General features: G+C 37.2%; 1 protein-coding gene across 1 annotated transcript in view; it reads left to right on the top strand.

The window, feature by feature from the left end:
- Positions 1-1,954: 1,954 nt before the first annotated feature.
- The window catches only part of anapc1 (anaphase promoting complex subunit 1), a 55,755-nt gene continuing 35,525 nt past the window's right edge, over positions 1,955-22,184 (top strand). The window contains exons 1-23 of the mRNA XM_013271992.3: positions 1,955-2,147; positions 2,941-3,180; positions 3,551-3,715; positions 3,924-3,966; positions 4,052-4,149; positions 5,609-5,691; positions 5,921-5,994; positions 6,080-6,225; positions 6,304-6,461; positions 6,727-6,855; positions 6,992-7,210; positions 7,464-7,559; positions 7,679-7,769; positions 8,574-8,639; positions 8,771-8,908; positions 9,019-9,162; positions 11,599-11,659; positions 13,915-13,970; positions 14,678-14,809; positions 15,131-15,205; positions 17,660-17,782; positions 18,559-18,728; positions 21,765-21,856. Coding sequence (XP_013127446.1) covers positions 2,965-3,180; positions 3,551-3,715; positions 3,924-3,966; positions 4,052-4,149; positions 5,609-5,691; positions 5,921-5,994; positions 6,080-6,225; positions 6,304-6,461; positions 6,727-6,855; positions 6,992-7,210; positions 7,464-7,559; positions 7,679-7,769; positions 8,574-8,639; positions 8,771-8,908; positions 9,019-9,162; positions 11,599-11,659; positions 13,915-13,970; positions 14,678-14,809; positions 15,131-15,205; positions 17,660-17,782; positions 18,559-18,728; positions 21,765-21,856 — 2,575 coding nt within the window. The 5' untranslated portion in view covers positions 1,955-2,147; positions 2,941-2,964. The remainder of the gene's footprint in view (positions 2,148-2,940; positions 3,181-3,550; positions 3,716-3,923; positions 3,967-4,051; positions 4,150-5,608; positions 5,692-5,920; positions 5,995-6,079; positions 6,226-6,303; positions 6,462-6,726; positions 6,856-6,991; positions 7,211-7,463; positions 7,560-7,678; positions 7,770-8,573; positions 8,640-8,770; positions 8,909-9,018; positions 9,163-11,598; positions 11,660-13,914; positions 13,971-14,677; positions 14,810-15,130; positions 15,206-17,659; positions 17,783-18,558; positions 18,729-21,764; positions 21,857-22,184) is intronic.

The raw sequence follows: 22,184 nt of genomic DNA, 5'->3' as shown, positions 1-22,184 counted from the left end.
TTTCTTTGAGGCAGAAGGATGAAATTCATGACATAACTGCTCTTAATAATATTGGAGTAGGCCTAAATGTTTTCTTTTTCTTATAAATAACTACAGTAATGATGTAAACCATAGCTTTTCAAACATAGCAAAACTTGTTTAAAATGTGATTAGAAAATTAATAAAAGAAGCTAAACATTTAAACAGATGTGATATTCTTTTAAATGTAACATAAAAATTACAGTTTTCTTTGAATATTGAGTCTAAATATCTGTGTGACTTTGAAGACGTGCTGTTAATCACTCACTACTTCCCCCATTAAATATCAGCATATTTACTCCTAATTGAGGTGACAGTTATTTTCTCTGCTCTGTTTATTAATATCCTCCAAGTTTAACATCATCAAGTCTGAAAGTCAAACATCAGTGTTTGAGATGGTTTTTGGATCCAAACCTCATTTTGGTTATCAGTTAATTAAAATAATTTTCAATTTTTTTTCAGTTTTGTTTTATGTATTTTATTTAGCATACAAATAAAAAGTTAATTAATTAATTAATTAATTATTATTAATTAAATACTGAAAAATACATCTGATCTGTTTGATAAACTGAAATATCTGTCAGCCAGATAGTTACTGTTGCTGGCTATTTTTTAAAAGTATCATAAACATACAAGAAATTACATATAAATATTTCATTATTTTAAGTGCAAAGGATTTCATCCTCAAAAATCATGGTTGTTGTCAAACCACTATAGTCACTCTAGAACACTTACAGTGGAACTATTATGGTCACAGTATATTTAAACAGAGTGACTTTGCATTATTCACAGTTCTCTACTAGACCTTGGTAAAATTTATTCGCCGTCTAAAAATATTTTAGATTATCTTTCTTTAAAGCCATCCTCCTTTTAAACCCAATTTGTTGTGATAGACTGGCCCTCACATATAGAAGGGTTGAACAGCAGAAATATGGGGGTAATACATAATTAAATTACAGCTTTAAATAAATTTAATAGATATTCAAAAACGTTTTATTGCTACAAGACATAATATTTGTAGTATTAGAATAGAATAGAATAGAATAGAATAGAATAGAATAGAATAGCCTTTTATTGTCACTGTTACAAGAACAGTGAAAGGCAGTTTGGCATCTCTCCATGTGTGTGGAGTACACAATAGCGTAAGTATTTACACAATAACAGACAAATTTACATTTACACAAGAAAGATATGCACAAGTTATACATACACCTGCAAACATACACCCACATACACACATATATGTATATATATATATTTGCATCCGTACATGCATACACACACATATTTCCACATACACGCTTACATCTATATACATACACATACATGCCATCTAACAGTGCAGTGTGATCAGTGATATTGCACATTGAGTGTGGTGTGTGTGGGGGGGTGGGATGATATTGCACATTGAGTGTGTGTGTGTGTGTGGGGCGGGATGATATTGCACATTGAGTGGGGGGAGGGGGGGGGGTGCTGTTGGAACTATACTAAATAATGTTATAATAAATACAGTTTAAAGAGGTAAGGGTGTTGGTTGCATTGAAGTAGCCTATTGTGCAGTATTATTTATATCCTCGACATCTCTGAGCCTCTTGCTTTCCTTTCCGAAAGCTTTCACTTTACTGGAAGCCTCAAGTGCAAATTTACCAATGGTCTCTAATAGTAAATGTCCCTAAAGAAAGACATAAACAAATGAGTTTCGTTTTATTTATTTATTTTTCATCTTCAAATATCTATATATACCTAGATTTTCTACAAATACTGTTGGTATTTTATTTTTTAAATTATATTTTATATTAATTATATTATATTTTTAATTTGTGGCTGAATTACTTATATAAAACATCCTGCTCATCACAGTCTTTCTTAGTAGTGTCCATAGCGCTGACGAAGGCAGCCTATCAGCTGTCAGCATATCGCCTCCTCGCTGCTGATTGGCTGACTCGTGGAGGAATGGGATGTCGGGACAGCAAAGATGTCCGCGCTCATTTGAAAACCTGCTATAGGCGAATACGGAATTTGCCACTTGTCTTTATGTTTGTAGGGTGACAACGTTGTGCTCAAGCGAGACGCATTGAAAGGAAAGATAAGGACTCCGCGACAAGGGCCAGACTATTCCTTATTATCAGGTTAGCGGCTAAATGTCTCCCTGTAAGCTTAAAGCTAGCTGCAGCTAATGGTAGCTAGCATGCTAGTCGGGCCGTTTCAATGGTGTTTAGTGTCAGCATGCAGACTCATAGCTGACTGTCAAGTTGTATATTTATGTAATTTACAGCGTCTTAGTGTCTGTAGAGTACCGAATTTTGTTTGTGGGAGTTTTTGAGGTAAGAACTTCCAGCTAACTTCTAGCATGTCGCGTCTATCAAAGTCAACAGAAACTTGCTACGGTGGAAGTACTGTGGAAATTGTTAATGAGATTTCTATCCCCTACTATGTTGACCCCTCTAACGGGATAGTTTCAGTAATAGTAAAGGTCCAGTGAGCCTGCTTCAGCCAGCTAAGTTGTCGATGTGTTAATAGAGAACATTATTTAGCCACCAGTAATGCAATCTGTCCTACAGTCAAGTAAATGAAATAAAGTTATTTACGCAGAAGAAGTTTATTTACACCTCATCTTATACTCACTGGTATTTACTGTACTTTACAGATAGCCTACTGATAAAAGTAATCTCATCATTAATGTTATAAAGAGAAAATGAAAGAACAGTTTATGTGAAACTCTTGGTTCTTAAATACTACAGTAAACTTGTCTCGAGGATCCATACTTTATTTTTATCGTGTTAAATAATCGATATGAATACTACAGCTAAACGGACTGGTATGGCGCAAATTGGTGATGCTCTTCAGTTGTATTGTGTCTGGAAAAAAGTCTTGCTTGCTTTTAAATACTGTCATTTATACCTCAAACTCTGTTCTTCCCAGAAATAATGCTGATATCTGAAACTCATGTCGGAAGTCGTGTATGAAGAGACAGCCACGATGATTGCCGCAGGGGAATTGCAGTCATTTGTCCCGTTTGGCCGCGAGCACTGCAGGAACCATCCAAACGCCTTCAACCTGCAGCTCAGAGAGCTCCAGCCTGCCTCCGAGCTGTGGGCATCAGATGGTGCTGCTGGCCTGGTGGGGTCCCTGCAGGAAGTCAGTCTGCAGGAGAGAGAGAGGGTGAGAGTGTCTAGTATTATGATCTATAATGTTTCATAATAGGAGTGGGCCATCTAACAGTCTTATTTAATGGATAGCCTGAATTGTTCTCCTGACCTGCTCTTCAGAAGAACTAGTGTGTATTAAACAGTAAAAATATAAGAAGAAAAATGGTAAATGGAATACACCTAAAGGATTTAATTTTTTTTCATTAATATATCTTTAATTACTTTAAATCTTTACTTATTTTTTATTTATTTTTTACAGTAATATAGTCAATGCAATTGTTACAACACTGCTGCACTGCTTTCATGAAGGCAGTACTTCATGTGTTGTTAAGCTCAAATGTGGTTTTGATTTGGTTTTTGTGTTGATGTGATTTGAATGGCAGGAATTTTGGCAGCTTAGGAAGGGCTGCAAGGGAGTCAAAGAGGAAGATATGGAATTTGAAGAAGAACTCTATGCAGCAGGAAACGTGGTTGTCTGGAGCCAGGGTAGTAGGGCTCAAGCTTCCAGCGTATATAAGGCCTTCACTGTTGACAGCCCAGTGCAGCAGGTCTGTTTCTGATTGTTTTGTGTACTATATGGTCTCTCATAATTGTGCTTGTCCATTCTCATTTCTAAGGGCAAATGAGGGACCATGTTGTTTTCTGTCAGGAATCAGTATGGCTTTTGCTTTACTATATGGATTGTATATCGTCCGCGATGATTGTCAGGATTCTGTGCTCTAAGACTTGAAACAGTTTTTTTTTTATTATCTCCAGGCCTTGTGGTGCAACTTTGCTGCTCCTCACAAGAAGAATGATGGTACTGTGTCTTTTTGTGCAGTTTTTTGCTTATTCATATTGCAGTCCTGATGAACAAAACACAGAATGTATTTAATGTTTTGCAGAGGAAGAAGTGGAGCTCACAGTGTGTATTGTCCAGAGTAGCTGTGTTAATGTTCACACCATGACTGGAAAAGACTTCATCTCACCACTGCCCTTCCAGGTGAGGTATAGAGCAATGGGGAATGTTTATATCCAGAGAAGGAGATGGGTCTACACATGAGCCACAAAATTCTTTTAAATCTGTGTGACTCAGTTGGACCTCCACTACCTAAACTTCCACCTCAACACAGATGCACGCTGACATACAGCAGTAACTGCAGGCTTCTTTGTGTGTCTCCCATGTTCCAGAACGCTGCTGAATAAAAGGATAATTTGATTAGTGGATGCATAAGTCTCTGAAACATTACCCCACCTCGCAGCTGAACTAAAACCACACAACCCACCACATTTGGATTAGGGATATTTCTCAGAGCCATTATTGGGTAACCATTTTCTGGTTAACCAGTAATGATAGAAAATTTGCATCACTGACAGTGGGAAGTAAGTGTGTGTGAGTTTATGTGTGTGCATAGCTATGTGTATTTACGAGTGTCTTTCACTCAGTAGTCTGTTGCACACCAACAAAATATAATTTGATTTAGGGATGTGTTTTCAACATTTGAGTTTTGTTTTGTTTTGTTTTGTTTTTAAACTTGAGGCATGTGGAGTTCGTGATAAAGCATTTTATATTTTCTTACGGGAAAGGTTGGACACACACTCTTACTAAATAATTGAATTTAATAAAGAGGCAAGTAAACCGTGGGTTGGTGTTGTGAGAAAGGCAAGAAACACCTTGTGAGAGCCTTTGTGACAGGAAGAATCCCCACTGCTGTGGTGTCCCTGACACTGAAGCTCTCAGGGTGTTGCACTTTTCTTAACCTTTCAGTGCTGTTTTTAAGTGGCAGAGAATATCATTAGTATTAGTTTCAATAGAAAGTTATTTAAGATAATTTAAAAATAGTACAAGTAACCGTTTTTTAAAATAAGAATTTTAAAAGCTGAATTAGAACCCAATTGGTTGGGATGTAAAAAACAAAGTTTTGTGAATATTGTCAGTTTTTCAATATTAATTTATACATGGCTGTATTAAACTACTCTAGGAAAGCAAAGAAAACAAGTGGCGCATCTAGCCTTAAAATAAATATCTGACAGAGACTTTATTCATGATTGTTGGACAAAATTTAACCTAGCTATGAATTTTATTATTCACTGGTCGTGATGGATCTGTGTAAACAGAGTGCAGTTTTTTGTATCCTTTTATATGCAGATCAAAATATTGAACATTTTAACATTTAAGGGGGCAGCATGGACACCCAAGTTTGTGAATGCAATAATTTAAGAATGAAGTCACATAGGATTTTGAAAATTATACCATAGGTGTATCTACTAAAAATCTTGTACTAGTTTGAATCTCAGAAACCTTGACCTCATGAGAACAAGGCGATGTAAAATTTGGAACTGCATACTTCTACTAGGAGGCTGGGGAGTACCACCGGCTGCCATCAGTGTTTTTATAATTGTTGATACCAGACATCTGTTGTTAAAAATATTTCATGTCTGTACTGTCTTTTCTTTTCAAGGTGTCACATGTGTGGGCAACAAAGTTTGGACTTCTTATGGAACGTAAAAACACAGCAAATGATGCACAATTCAGCCCCCCTGGGTACATGCTAACACTTTATACTTCCAATCACATGCTTGCACAAGTACACGACACATGTTTCGATTAATCAATACATCCATGTGAAATAATGTAGTGACAAACATTTCTAGAATGATAACAGCCTCACAAACCTACACTGACCATAACATAAAACAGTGCGGGAAGTATATAACCAAGGGATTGAGCTCTTTTTTTTTTTTTCTTTTTTTTTCCCTCCCCCCCTACACAGGGAACCTCTGCCCACAGTGTTCAGCATGCTGCATCCTTTAGATGAGATCGCACCAGTTGTATGTAAACCTGCAGGTATGAGACACTGATCTTCTCAGAATGAGATCTTGTGAACTTATTTCATATTTTTCCTGAATTTGTACATATTTGTTTTTTCCAGGCCTGTTTGAAGGCTCCCGTGTGCAGTATGTGTCTGACTCCGCCATGAAGATAGTGTTCACCTGCTGTCAGCCATCTATAGTTGTATCATATGACACAGTTCAAGGAATACACTCTGTCTGGACTCTGCGCAAAGTCACACATGATGTGAGTGATCATGAATACACACAAACACACTAAAACCAACTAAGTTCTTCCTAAACTAAAGCCTTTTAACCCTATCAGGAGCGCTCTACAGTCCTGCGGTGTCCGGCAGAACCGGTCGGGACACCGTTGGGTCTGATGGCTTCAGGCTTTCTCACTTCTCATTTGCGGAATGTCTCCCGTCTTGACTCCCCTGGTGGCACTGGTCCAAGTGGGCATAGTCTTGGGACTGGAACAAGGTACTGAAAGTGAAGCAGCCTAATCAAGTGATTAGCAGACGGGCAGGAATTAGTTACCGTCTCGTTACATTTCTGAGTAGTTTCTAAAGCAAAAGTCCCACTGTCTAAAGATAGCTCCTCAGTTATTGGGGTTACTGCTGTGTCATACAGACAGAACAATAAAGTGATACTTAATGGATTATTTCGCCTTAAAAATAATTACAAGTTAAAAACTTAGAGACCAAAACGTCAACATCTGACCTGGTTACTGTTTTTCTTCCTGCAGTGCTGTTGGTTCCAGCTCTCCCCTCCACTACAGTGCTTTGCACAGCCACCAGAGCAGGATTGTCACATCCTCACCAGGAATTCACTCTCGAGTTCATTCTCCAAGTATATCCAACATGGCCGCCCTCAGGTGAGGTTAACTGAGCCAAAGAGGGCCATACTCTTTTCTGAAAGCACGTACTCATTCACTTTGTGACAACAGGTAAAAAAAACCCCCATAATAGTTAAAAACTGAAAAATGCTTATCCACTGTCCCCCTGTCTCAGCCGTGCCCACTCTCCAGGCATGGCAGCTCCATCCTTTTCAGGTGTGGCTCGTTTCAACACGTCTTTGCACAGCCCATCCCCCAGGGGGCACCATGGCTTGTTAGCTTCTCCCAACAGTACTATCAATGAGACAGTGTTGGTCCCAGAGATGGAACCTATCATACCTGACCTCTGCATGGAGCAGCTGTGGAGTGAGGCGGTCACTGCTGGCTCCAACAGGTAATTGGCAGCATTGGACTCTGACTTCACTGCAATATGCAGTGAAAACTCGAATGTTCTTGCAAAGTTGCTCATTAGCCTTTAGATCAAAGTTTGTGAGCAACTTGTTCTTCTTGTTTGCATAATACACAACTTTTTTTAAAGACATCATTTGTATTCTATGTAATACAGTTCTTTCTGTAGCTTGACGCTGTTCAGATTTAGCAAATTCTGCTGTTTGACATCAGTTTGCATCTCTTTTTACCATTTGCAGGGAAATGAGCAGCCAGGCATCTAAAGTATTCCTGACCTCTGATCTCTGTGAGAATCACTATCTGTGTTTCCTGGTGGAATCTCACCAACAGCTCAGGTAAACAAACATACACACATCTCTGCACATGTCCAAACATCTTTCTCCACCCTAATTTGTTGTGTAATGTGAGTTCACGAGTTAACTTTTTTTTTCCGTGATCATTTTATTTTCTGCAGATGTGTGAAGTTTATTGAGAGCAATGATACATCACAGCTCATCTTCCCCTCTGTCACAACCATCTCTGCTAAAGATGCAGAGCCTCTGCAGGTACATTATAAAATTCTATCATTGGAGAGTTGAAAGGGAAAGTGCAGAAGTTAAAACGGAAGAAAACACAGTATTCATTAGAGTCAGGGTCAATATCAAGTTTATGGTGCTGTACTGTGCTGCAAAATAGTCCTTAGCAGGCTCTTCCACCTTAACAAATTGTTGCATGGGTGGTGTAAAGTTGTAAGCAATGTGTAGGAGGCCTTCCTGTATTTTTTTTTTTTTTTAATCTTATCCGGATGATAACATGTTTTGCAAGATATAATTAAGGTTTTCCTTGCTACCTACAGGAACTAATGTGTGTGTGTGTATATATATATGAGATAAATCTCTTCCGCAGAGGATTTCGTGAAAAACTGTAATTAAAACTTTAAAAAAAAAAATTAAAAACTGTAATTATTGATCATAGTGGTTGTTATGTCCGGTCCATGCCTATCAAAAAAGTCCAATAGCAAAATATTTTTTCTAGTTTAGATCAGGTAGGTCATTCTTTCCTGAAACTTTTAGTTTTCTCCATCATCTGGATGGTAGAACTACCATGTGACCTGAAGTCTCCCAGGAAAACTATGGAGTTGGATGCTTGAATTTTGGAGCAGAAACCAGTGATTTATATTTATTCATTATCATTTCAACTTTTAAGTTATTTTTTTAAGTATGCACATTTACAGGTTCTACCATCTTGTGTGAATATTTGATAATTTTCTTTGTATTCAGTTGTTGACAACTGGGGAAATTACAGCAGGAGTTTTTTTTTTTCCTGAGTAATATTCAACGTGTTTCTGACAATGAAACTTTGCTCCTCAGAGTATAGATGCCATGCTAGTTCTGGAGGCCTGTGGTAGTTTGGTTCTCTATACAGGAATCACCAGGGTAAGTACAGACTAAAGCTTGATACACAGCTGCCTTTGCTTACTGTAGACAACAATTGAGTTTTGAGATTTTTTTTTTTTTTTTATAACACTGTAATGAATCATGCTATTGTTTTCTTGGTTGTCACATAGGTCAGCAAGGTGTTTGTCCCTGGACTCTTGTCACCTTCCTTCAGCCTGACCAATCACCTCCCTCACCGCAGCACTCCAGTGGAAACTGTTAGCACACCTGCTAACGCTGGCAGTAGGCATCTCCAAAGACTTGATGAGGTATTAACATGCTTTGTAAATGCACTGTTCTTTGCTTTTTAAGTGTGTACTGTATGTCTGGTACATTTGATTCCTTTGGTTCACCTCTCTATTTTAACACATCTCTTTAGGATGCCATGCCTTCACCAGTGACAGGGCTGAAGGGTCCAACCATTAAACACCATGATGCTTCCTTTTTGGAGGATTACACATTTCAGCCAGCCACACCCTACATCAATGCCTTACGTGATCCTGTCTGCAACCGGGTGACTCTGGTAGGTTAACTGTGTTTAACATAGATGGCATTGATCCCTTTTTTCCCTCAACAATAGGTAAAGCACGTGTTTTGTAATCAAGGAAGATTAACTCAGATGATTGGTCATCCACACACTCACAGCCAGTACAAGAAACAAATGATGTAATCAAATCAAAGCCAAAACAAAACAAAACACAAGTTCAAATTAATGTTTGGTGTCCAAATTTTTTTACTCATCAGAGTTTAATGACATATACAGAGTTGATTATTAGGAGGGGACTTTTCTGGTACAAACTGCAAAAAGATGGCTGTCAGCTGTCAGTGCAGTGGAGGGTAAAAATGCATCAAAGTGAAATTTGGACTGACTGCTACTGCACCACAACAACATAGTGAGACTCTCCCTTCAGGTGTTGTTTTTTGTGTCTAATGTCTATGTGTCTGCACAAGTGATTCAGGCCCATTCATATTTGTGAATGATGGTTACAAAGCAACGATGTTTGTGTTTCTGCCTCTTGGGTTAATCCTGTCAGACTTGGTCTAGACACTCTCTTCAGCTCCAGGACTTTACATTATTCTCTAAGTCACACACCAGCAAAACATCACTGTTTCTTTCTCTTATACATCATCAGAAAGCTTTCTGTCTGCAGGCTGCTGCTCTTTTGGCTTTGCTCATTGAATTTCTGTTTGAGACCTCAATATGTCAATCCAGAAACTAATTGTTCCTAATGCGGTGCACTGGACTTTTCAAACCTCCAGCTCCTGTTGAGTTTCACATCAGGGCTTCTTTCATGAAAAGATGACAAGAACAGGACAAAACCTGCTGGAGAAAATGAGATGAGAGGTTTTGGTCTGTTTTTCATCTAGAGCACAGCTATTCAAAATAATTGGAAATATACAGTTATAATCCTGCTGAAGATGTGAAAGTTACATGCTCTCACTGACTTATTTGGTTACTTTTTTCCCAGCTCATGATATTAGCTATGATGCAGCTGGTAGAATAATTGGATATAACTTACTGCAACAGAAAAATGCTGCTGTATACATAGTTGTAGGAGAAGAAATAGTTAGGATTAACGCAACTTGTGAACTGATTACTCTTTAAGTATAGCAATCATGAAATATTAAGTGAACCCTATAATTTATAACTTGTTGTGTTTTCGTTAGCATCAAGAAGCTGCTTCTGAGACTTGCACATCAACAGGAAGAATTGTTGGAACGTTCATGTAACTGTTTCAGTTCATCAGTATTTCTGGGATGTCTTGATTAAACCCAGCAGAGAGAGGAAGTCATTACTTGGCATCTGAATTTGGTTGAAGACAGGACTCTTTTGACTTGACCACTTCAACACACATTTTAAAAAATTCTGTTATTCTGTTGTTGACTTACTGGTGTGCTTTAGGTCATTGTCTTGTTGCATCACCAACACCAACCAACTCTCCCAAGTTTCAGGTGACAAAGGCCCTGAAATCCACCTGAGGTACACCCTAGAAAGGTCGCCAGTCCATCACAAGGCTAATAGAGAGAGACAGTCCTCATTCACATTCACAGTCACACCAGAATTGGACACCAGAAATGCCTTGACCCGACATAAAGAATACAATTTAGAATTCATCGTTCTTTTAACAAAGGCTCAAGGCATCCCTAATGCAGCTAAACCATTCTTCAGAGTTGTGTAGAGGTTTAGGTGTTGTTGTGCAATGCTATTTTTTTCACTTCTAAACTAAACATTAATTTTCACTGAAGGTCCAGGTTTAGCTTGCCTAACAACAAAGCATTTTTCCAGAAGTTTTGTTAAACCTCCATTTTGTTTTTTGCAAACACGGGATGTTTTGTAATTATGTTTTTAATGGTTACTTTCTATTCTGTCCTTCAAAACTTTTCTTTTTCAATCTTTTTCATATAAAGAACATATGAACAAAGGTGTTAGCAAGTTTTACTTATGGTGTGATCTTTACAGGATGCACAGGCAGAGATTGGTTATAGATGAAGATCAGACTACTTATTTTATGACAAATCAATACAGAATTTTTTATTTGAAATATTTAGAAGCATTTTGTTTCAGGTTATGGGTTGAAAATTTCATGTGTGTTGCACTTTTGACAAAATGCCGTAAGAGCGCCTGATGCGACATCAGTGATTGGAGTAGTGCTTGAAAGTTTAATCAGCTTAAGTTGCAGCCAGGAAGTTTCTGACTGCATGTAATTAAATGTTATTTGCTGTTGTTTAGTGTTTCTGGCGAGTCTGTCTAGTATACCCGAAGACAATGAGTTATTGCACACACCAGTTTCTTTTTCTGTTCTATTCTGAGATTTACAATCAGGCTTTCTCTGTTGAGGTCTTTTATCAGTTTTGTGCTTACAAATGGCTGTTTTGCACTGATATGAAATTGATGTGAAATTGAACGTAAAGAGTATAATTTAAATGTATGCACAATCTGTCTCCACAATCTCTCTAGGAACTAAGCATCGGCACAATGCTGAGGATTTCTATCCCAGAGATTGCTACTTCAGACCTGGGTGAGTCACACATATATACACTTAAAAAAATAAATAAATCAAAGAAACACTCTAACACATTTAAGAGTTGACATTGCAGCCGGCAGTGTTGGTGTGTACATTTTAAGTGAGACCACACACAGATCGCTTAGTCAGTGCGGTGAGGTCCTTTAATTAGGTTTGAAAGCCTCTCTGCGTCATGTCCACAGTGACATATAATGTTGATGTCTTGAGGATGCCATTACAAGGCAGACACACATGGGCAGCAAGCACACAACATTACACTGATAAACACTTTCCCAACACCAGAATTGTTTTAGGTTTTTTGTTTTTTGTTTTAATCTATTAAAGAGGATAGTTAAAAATTGTATTGTAAATAATAGATGTAGCTCAAATCTTTATATATGCCTTAACAGAATTATGTTGTGCATCATAACTACTTCAGGAATTGGAATGGAAAGGTCGTACATGTATGAACTGAAAGCGAAATGTAATGTGTGTCTGAACCTCTGGTAATAAAATATCTGGAAACAGATGGCCTGCTATGCTGAGGTGAATTGGAAAGATGACATGGTGGTTTTTAGATCTGGAGAAGCACAGATATCCACATCTGTTCTTACTGTGTAATCTCTTACACAGGCTTGATGTAAAAATTAGTCAACGAATCTATTTAGTGTTTTCACTGTTTTTAAAAGCCTGTTCTTTTGCTAAACCACTAACATCAGTTCACAGTGGGGTTAAAAAATGGGGGGATTTTTTTTTCTTTTAAATCAGGTAGTACTAAAAGCTTTTAGCAGCTTTTATCTAAACAAATGTGAGGCAGCATCTTCGCCACTGCTGATGAAACCACTGTTGCCACTTCTTTTTTTTTTTTTTTGGTTAAGATTTTCACCTTTGGCTTTTACTGAAATGTCATTATCCTTTCAGTTGTTTAAAGGGACCGGTGGGGGTGCGGGGTTAATAACATTTCCCATTTTTAAGATCCAACAAACAGATTTGCATAAAATATTTCCTTGCTATGTTGTACCACAACCTTTCAAAATCTAATCAACATTTTTAGATAATCATCCAAAGGTATTAACTAAAAAACAAACAAACAGCTTTTTTAACCTTAAACTTTCCCGAAGATTCTGACTGTCTGCTCTGTCTGATTTGTTTTCTCATGTAAGATTTTCCACATGAAATGGAAAATTACTGTTTGTTTTTCTGGAAAGGCCACTCAGCTGGTAAAACAAACTCTATGGTATAACAGCAGACAGACCTATTCATTTCCCCGATGATTTCATTTCCCAATAGCACATAGTAGCTGATGACCATGTACTTTGTAATAATTAAACTAAATTACAGATATTTTTTTCTAACCAATTAACTTTGAGGTCAGCTGGATGATTTCATCTGTTGTCTACCACTAGTGGGTCTACTGTGACCATGAACCTTCTCTTCTAGCTTTTGTTAGTTTTTATTTTTAAAGCCTTCATTGTCACTAAGCAGTATGTATTAGTCTTGCTGCCTTGTGTACCTGCCTTTGTGTCTTGTCCATATGTTGCTCTCCATTATTTTGTAATCGATCCTGTAGACAAGGCTTTCTTCCTCTAATGAAATGGCATTTAGCTTCCTCTTTCTTGACCTTTCCAACTCTGGGTGTCCAATTAAGATTTCCCAGTGATGTTGATTAAGAATCTGATTGGCCAGAGTTGTTAGGAGACGTGGTAGCGCTAATTACTGTTGCTGTGGTAGTTACTTTGTAATTTCCATTTTTTTGGGGGGGGGGGGGGGGGGGATTGTCAGGACAGGATGAGATTCATTAAAAAAATCTGTTAAAATGAATTGTATTGCGCTTTTTGTTTGTTTCTAAACTTCCATTTGTCTGTGGTTGGTAGCACAAGTATTAGAAAGTTTTAGCTCTAGTTTTAGGCCTAGAATTCAGGCAGTGGTTTTACTGAATTTAAGACTTTTAAAATAGCATTTCCACCAATTTCTACAGCTGAGAGAATCCAACCAGCAACCTTTTATGTATTTTATCTTTTCTTGTTTTGAAATTATTGCATCTTAGTAAAACTAATGTATTGTTTTCTCACATTCTCAATGATTATTATTTCTTAAACGTAATATAGCTAATAACTGTACAATGGTTATCTAATTCAGTCCATTATGTAGAAAAAATGTTAGTAAATTGGTGTTTTCTGAATTGCCACATAGGATTGTGAATTTGACACCTAGCTACCATGAACTGTGACACTTTTGCTATTTCCCTTGTTTCCCTTTGTGTATTTCAGTGAGAAAGTGCCTTGAGGCAATTCGTTTTATCCTGCCTAAGGAAGCTGCTATGAAGGTTGGTGTGTGTGTGTGTGTGTGTGTGTGTGTGTGTGTGTTCGGATGATTACTCAAAAATCTATTGATGGGTTTGCATGAAAATTCTACCTACGATTGGTCAGTCTGGATCTTTACCCATGATTTAATTTTTTGTGAAAGGGTTCACACAATTGAATTTGGCCATCGTATGTTCAGAAATGCATTTCAAACGTAAATGAAGGGCAAAAATAATTGAGAAACCTTGTGTTGATGGTCTTAAGTAAATGTATTTGCAATTTAACCCAAATCCAGACATCCAGAAGGATGTCTGGATTTGGGACTTGTGTATGATGTGTAGGAAATTTTATACTCAGGAAAGGTAACCTCAGGCTGTGCTATTTATAAGCACTAAAACCTTTTAGAGCGTAAGATCTCCATCATGTTTATTTAAATGTTGCTCAGTCGTGGTTAGTGTATAGAGTATGACATCAGAGTTGACCAACTAAGTATCTCCAACTAATCAAGAAGGAAAAACAAAGAAGGACATGTATACAATAACCCAGCCTCATTAGGCTTTGGCAGAAATTGTATAGGATCTCATTAGGTAGAGTAGGAGGCTGAATGACAAAATTATGTGTGTAGGGCTTTATTTTCACACAAACATGACGTGCAGATATACTCTTTATTTTCATTGCAATGATCTAGAGAAACTCCATTTAGTTTTGTTAAATTCTTTAAATGCAACAGGTTTTGGTGAAATGGTATAACATCTACAATGCACCTGGAGGTCCCAGTGCCCACACAGAGTGGAGCCTGTTTGTCACCTGCTTCATGACACTGATGGGCTACAACACCGAGCGCCTGACCTGGACACGAAATGTGAGTCAGCATTTGTATTTTGTTTTTTAAACTGTAATTGTAATTTCCAGTTAATGTATTGTAGAAATGGCTTTCCGTACCAGTTTGTTTCATAATTAATGACAATCGCAGTGTCATACTGAGTAGATTTAAAAATTAAACTTTCAGTAAAAATCTTGTACATTAAATGATTCTTGGCAGCCAAAGGCCTGGTCTTCTTTGAACTATTTTTTTTTTTTTTTTTTTTTTTTTTAATTCTTGACTAGAAAAATCCTATTGTGGCTTTAAACTGTAATTTGCATGTCTTGACCTTGCTCCCTGTCCTCCTTCCTACTTTCACAGCTGCATTTTGAAATGCCTCTCTCTCCAGTGATTGCAGCCAAGAAGGCTCGTCCCTCCGATGGAGGTTCTGATGAGGTGTGTTACTAAAGTGTGAGCTGTTGTGATGTTTTAGAGCACAATTATCAAGCTTTGATTACAGCTTGTAGACTTATAATCCCTTAACAATCAATTATGCATGCAAGGGGTGTATCACATAGTGAGACAGTTAAACAAGTGTTATAAAAGAAAGCGCAACAAAAAGTGCTTCAATACTCTTGAATATACTTATATATTATACTCATATACTTTTGAATCCCCAAAATTGCCGATTTTAGGAAGTAATATGTATCACTAATGATTTCTAGTCTCATGAAACATCCCTTGACTTCTTTCCATGTCTTAATTTTCTCAGTTACTAAAGGTGAAACTATATTTGTTCTATATACTGCTTGTGGTCCCCCGTTAACCATAATTTCCTGGAAAAATGATATGAAAAAAATATGATGATAAAAATGATATTAAACAGTAATTTTAAAGGTCACATTCATGCTTTAGAAACTGTTGTTTTGAAACTGTTTCGGTTGTTTTCATTTTAGCTTGTTTGATTTTTACTTTTGTTATTGTGTATACAGCTTTTTAAGGACATAATAAAACCTTCAACCTAAAGATTTTTAAATTACATTTTAGTTAAAAAAAGCAACCAGAAATAAACCAGTATAGTCATGGAGAACTCTGTGTGATGGGAAAGCCCAGTTTACTCTTAGGAGGAGGGCAGTGGGGGGGACTGTAATCTGTCCTACAATCCTAAACATAGTTACACATATTTGTGCTTTTGCTTTTGAGGCACAATGTGTTCCCTTTCCGTTTGCTGTAACCCTGAATCTGAAACCCAAGTCTTAACCCTTGAAATAGCCCCTCCACAGTCTTCTTTAAATATTCCTAATTATTGGTTGGCTTCTTAAGTAATGTGTTCTCATTAGAGCAAAATATGGTTGGAAAATGTCAGTTAGCTAGAGGCTTAGGCTGTAGTGTGTGTGTGTGTGTGTGTGTGTGTGTGTGTGTGTGTGTGTGTGTGTGTGTGTGTGTGTGTGAGAGTCACATTAGACTGGAGGACAGTGTCAGCTTCTTACGTCTTTTGTCTTCATGCTGCATCAAAGATGTAAAGATGAGGACAGAATGGTTAGAATTATTTCATTTTCGAAGGGTTTTCCCAAGTCCTGTTAAACAGAGCAAGGCATGTTCAGCATAGCTTTTTCCAAACGTCCCAATTTTTAATTTGGATACTTAAATTATTTTAGTTTGCCCACAGAAACACAATTATTTCACAAAAATCAAAATCAAGTCAAAGCCCCCCTGATGATAAAATACACATTTGTCTTCAGTTCACCTCACACATTTTGAATAGGATTTAAGTCAGGGCTTTGTGCTGTAACATCATTTTGGTCTTTAAAATCTAGTGCTTCATGTTTTGGGTCATCGTTGTGTTGGCAGATAAACTGACAATCCAGACCCAGTTTGCTGCTGACTGCTTGAAGTTTTATCAATTTAGTTTTGAAAGAAAATTCCCAGTTCCAGCTCAATATTATTCCCACCACTGTGTTTCACTGTGGGGATGGTGTTCTTTGAATTGTATGCCTCTCCCTTCTTTCTCCAAACAGACACAGTTTCTATAGCCAAAGACCTCTAGTTTTGTCTCATCTGACCAAAGGACACTCTTCCAGTATGATTATTCTTTCTCCAAGTTGCCCTTAGCGTACAGTTGTTCTGGGTCCTTTAGATGCATCTCTTGCTAGTTTTCTTTCCATAGTCTTTGAAACATGTTGCTTCCTACTGCGGCCAGGCTTGTTCTGTGCTGTGTGGCTCTTTGAATTTCTTAATGATACTTCTCACTTCACTTGCAAATTTATCAATCTCGCACAGAAGTGATTTTTGCTATGGCTCAATAGAAAAGTCAGTTTTTCACAGCGGGCTAATGATATTGAAGCTGGTACTTAATTTTTTTCTAAAATAATACTGTTATTTTGTCCAAATAGAAATAATGTATGCTTTCTTTAAAAAACAAAAAAAACAAAACAAAAACTAGTAAGTATAGAAATGCTATGTTGAAAATTCCTTCTTTTGTTAAAAAAACCCCCACTTTTTTTTCAAATGTTGACAAACTTTACATTTCATAGGGGGCTATTAATTTTGTTATCTATATGGAACTGGCAATGGGTATGGGTTTTACAATAGTTCATTTAAAAATACCTAAGGATGTTCAGCCAAAAAAGAAAACTAAAAGTATGACAGCTGCAAACAACTTCACAGAAGTCGGCACTTCTGCATGCTGGTACAGTTGATGAAACTCACTCATCATTCATATTATCGTTTCTATTTTGCCAACGATCTGCATCCCCTTATCAATCAAATTGTAAACAATGGAGACAGAAATGTCTCAAAGATCATTTTGCAGTCCACATACCATTTTAATGACTGTATTTGATATTTTGGTCTCTGGTTTAAAAAGCTGTCTTTTTGACTGGCGTTTATCTTTGTTTCCTCTCCCTGTAGGACTGGGACTATTTGATGGGGTCCCATTACCACCGTCAGATGAATTTCTTGCCCGTTGCCACTTCACTGGATGCCAGTGACGGCAATAGTACACTCACTTCAGAAACTGAAGGCCTGTGCACTGTATGTACCAAACACTGGGTGAATCCATATACTGCATGTTCTTTGATTCTGTTTGTTTGTTGGTGTATTTGGGCTTAGCCATTATAGGTATGATTTGTTGGAATAAGAGTTAATGCTCACAAATAGAGGTGTAATCAACCACACCTCTTCTTCTTCCATCACCACCTTATTTTTTTTCTCATTCAAATTTCCTGATAAAACAATGAGAGATTCCCAGCCCACTGATTGTAGGTATATTCAGTATGCCTGCAGACTTTTGTGAACTAGTAAACTGTAGTCATGTTGATTTGACTGACCTTCTTTTGAGTCTCCTTGATTCTGTTTTCATAGCACTGCTGATTTGTATTGCTTTATACACAGAGGTGCTTTCTGTTATTTAGCCTATATTCCTTGCTGTTATTGTTGTGGACAAAATAGTTGAAACATGAAATATTATTAGAAAAGGGAGCTCAACACTGCAACAATACCACCTTTAACTTGGTTAAAGGAAAACCACAGTAAGTAAGAAATTGTGCAAAGAACATAACACAGAATTTAATTTGGTGTTATTGGAGCTCACCTTAACTGTGGGGATAATTCAGGCAAAAAAAGAGCAAAAGACATTGGCATGCATTTATTTGTAGTCTTCCTGATTGTTTGTGCACGATGTCATGTCAGTGTAAGTTTGCTGTTATATCTCCAGGCAATTGCAAAACCTTCCGTTACCTATTTAACCTGTTCCCCCTTTAATTTAGTTTAATGTTTCTGCTCTTTCTTTTTGCCACTGAATGTCCTAGGCTTCTTCTCCCCCGAGTCCATCTCTGAAGTTGGACAGTTCAGCTCCTCTGTTCCCTCACATCCCTGCCCTCTTCTATGTCCTCCATCTACTCTATCAGGAACTGCAGCTGGATGAGCTGCAGCGAGCGAGAGCTTCATCACTAGTCTGCCTGCTGCAACAGCTGGCTAGGTAACCATTCTTCTAGCTGTGTGTGTGTGTGTGTGTGTGTGTGTGTGCATGTGTGTGTGTGTGCGTGTGTGTGTGTGTGTGTGTGTGTGTGTGTGTGTGTGTTTGAGGTTTTTATGTTTCTTTTTTCTTGTATAAGGAAAGTAAGTTACATTCAGTTGGCTTTGGCTGTCCAGATGACAGAATCTTTCTATAAGATACTTGTCCAACATTTTTACAAGATACTGTTTATTTTTATGAGGCGTAAAAAATTGCTTACGTTGAGCTGTGTGACATTTATCAAAACAAACAGAACCTTGTTTAATTTTCCACTGGTGAGCTCAAACCACGAGAAGAAAAGAAAAACACACATCATTGTTTTCAGTGAAAGCTTGTGTTGTGTGCCATCCATGCTCTTTACTGAGAAATATACTTCAGCAGGTTGTTAAGTGACCTCGGTTATTGGTGACAATGACAGTAACAGAATAGGGAGAGTGGGAGAATGAAGTACTCTTAGAGTAATTGGCCTGTATTGTCAGTATGTGGGTTGTTATGCAAATATGGTTCTAATTTTTATATTCTCTGTACTTTATTAACTGGTTAAACTGGTTAAATGATGATTCTGATGGTTTCATTAGGCATTAACTGGCACGATAACAGTTTTAAATAAGTGATCTCAATGCCTTAAGAAAGCAGTTGCTTTAATTCTCTTTGCAGAATTTACAGTGGAGTTTTAGGATGACCTGTTTTTAAGTGAAATCTAAAAAAAACCTGTTAACATAATGTCAAGACATGACCAGTCTGTTTACTCTGTGCCTGTGAACTGAAGAGACCAGTTGCTTTAGGTTTGAAAGCAAAAATTAATTTCAACTGTTTCAGCTTCAAGGCTAACTTTTATCATAGAGCCATGCTATTGCATTGCATAATCATTGTGGTTTGTCATTATCTTCCTTAGTCTTGGTTGAAAAGGACACTGGATAAGAGCATATGTTGCTCTAGCAGATCCATACAGATATATTCAACATTAATGGTGCTTTAACAGAATGAACTAGTCACAAATCAACTTTGCAATGTGCTCTAATCCTCACCCATACCATCATGGATTCTGGCTTTTGAAATGCGCAGTAATAACAAACCAGATGGCGCTTCTTTAGCCCAAATGATACAACACTCATAGTTCAAAATATATGATGGAATTCCCTTTTTTTTCAATTTGATAGTGATGATAAATATTATTCCGAGTTTAACTGTTAACTGCTTTAAAGCGGTGAACCCATGATTGTCAGTTTTGAAAAACTGAGTCTCCCTGTGTTGTTCTTTTTCATTTTTTTTCTCTGGATTAGGTTATTTTTGGTGCAATCCCAAATACATGTAAACCAGAAAAATCCTCCCTACATTTCCAATAGTGTTATAAATATTTTTTAAGTAGGTTGGTTATATGAGGCTTCGTTTTACTTGTAATCTAACTAAACACTTTCTTGATTAGTTTTTTTTGTCTTAATTGGTCATTTCAAGTAGTAGTGAATAGAGTGTGATATTTATATTCTACTGACATTTGATATTTGTTTATATATCCAATTGTTAAGTAAATTATGGTCCCTAATACTACAGTCACACTAGGGAAAACTGTGGTTGGCGGCTAGGGCACAAGTAGAGATCAAAACTGTAACTGTTTTTTGTGTTCAAAACGACTTTGGTGTTTCAGAGCAGTAATAAAACAGCAATAAGATGGAGTCCATCTGCTATCTGTTGAATGGGGTTAAGTTGGCAATTATATGCAATCTGTGTTGTGTTGCTGGTGATGTCTACATACACAAAAATTGCACAGTATAAATTATTACAAGAATCTTAGTGTTTTGAAACAGTAATTCATAAAATCCACCTCAAAAAGTGACATAGTTGTTTCAGGACTGTGATTTAACTGTAAAATGACACAGGTGCTCAGTAACCTGGATTTTATATAGGAATAGAACCCGAATACAGTTGGCAACCAGTTGAGTCAAGAACTCTACACTGCAAAGAGGCACATCACAGATGAGTTGCACTCATTGGCTCAGACTGATTCATATTGATTTTTGCAATCTGTTTGCATTTATAAATCAGAAGGCAATTATTTGCACTTACCTTCGCCCGTCTGTTTGAGAGTGGTTGCAGTTAGTCAACAATGGACCGCAGCTGGTTGGAGACAGGTTTCCTCCCTCAAGGTGACCTTTACAATTGCTTTGCAATCCAAAATGGTCAGAGTTTTAGGGTCACCGCAACTAATTGGCTGTTTGCAATCACAGGGAATGACCAGTTTTTTTTTTTCCTAGTCCCTATAGTGGTTGGTTTTTACTCTAGTGTGACTGAACCATTAGAGTCAACAGTGGCTGATACAGCAATGAATAGTCACATTTTGGTCACTGATTTATAATTTCTTTGACCATACATTGCTCCCCAATTCCTCATAGACCCACATCTTGTGCATCCCCAGTTTCAAAACATGAAGAATGCAATGGGGGGTATTCTCATCTCAAGGCTTTATGGCAGCCACAACCATCTTTCAGTTACAGTTTATCATTAGTATTAATTAATATAGACACTTAAAAAAAGAACCAACTTAGAGAGGGAGCACAACAATGGCTACAAGTAGAAGAAATAAAGAATTCAGATGAAAAAGATTACAAACCTGGATAACTGTATTCAGATTCTGTATACAGATTCTAGCTGCACACACAGCTAGAATCTGTAGGAATCAGGAGTTTGTACCAAGATTAAAAAATATTGATTATCTGATGCTAAGCTGAATGATAATGATTCATTGCTGTTAATTAGTTTCACTGTGTATTCAATTACAACCTGAAACACGTTAAATGTCACAGAGGCAATTTGAGCCATTTTTAGACTTTTCTTAATTACTTGCAGCAATTTAGTCTAAAACTGTGCGGTGAAATATGCATGTGTGAGTCCTAGTATATGGTAGACTTAATAACGCATTGATAGAAGGTTATAAACCTTGTGTTATAAGTAGAAAAAAATTACTGTTAAAGAATGCTAATGTATGTTTGTTTCTGTTTGCAGAGATCTTCAGCTTGAAGAATATGTGGATCTGTACTGGAGAGACTACCCTTCAATAATTAGTGGCTTCACTGAGAGCTGCTTGATAGACCAGGGTAAGGCTTATTTAATTGTCTGTAACATTATCAAGTCAGGAAACGGACAAGACATGTTAAAACAGGAGGATGGATGGTCTGCTGCTGGTGAAAGCTGTTTTAGCAGCCTTCCTTTGTATTTCTTGGACTCCTAAAGGTGCTGCAAATGTAAACAAATGCAAAACATTTTTTTTACTTTAAATACTTCACTAAAATTATATGAAACATGTGAAATGACGAGGAGTCACTGTAACGTTTAATCTTCCCTCAGTCCAGCTGTGGTTTTCAAAAACTGAGCTAAGCATGCTAAAATATAAACTGAAGGCCGATATTAAGATTAAAAGGCAGT

This window comes from Oreochromis niloticus, linkage group LG13 (genome assembly GCF_001858045.2).
Source record: "Oreochromis niloticus isolate F11D_XX linkage group LG13, O_niloticus_UMD_NMBU, whole genome shotgun sequence".
Lineage (NCBI taxonomy): Eukaryota > Metazoa > Chordata > Actinopteri > Cichliformes > Cichlidae > Oreochromis > Oreochromis niloticus.
Note: the sequence above shows the minus strand (reverse complement) of the source record. Positions and strands in the feature narration are given on the sequence as shown.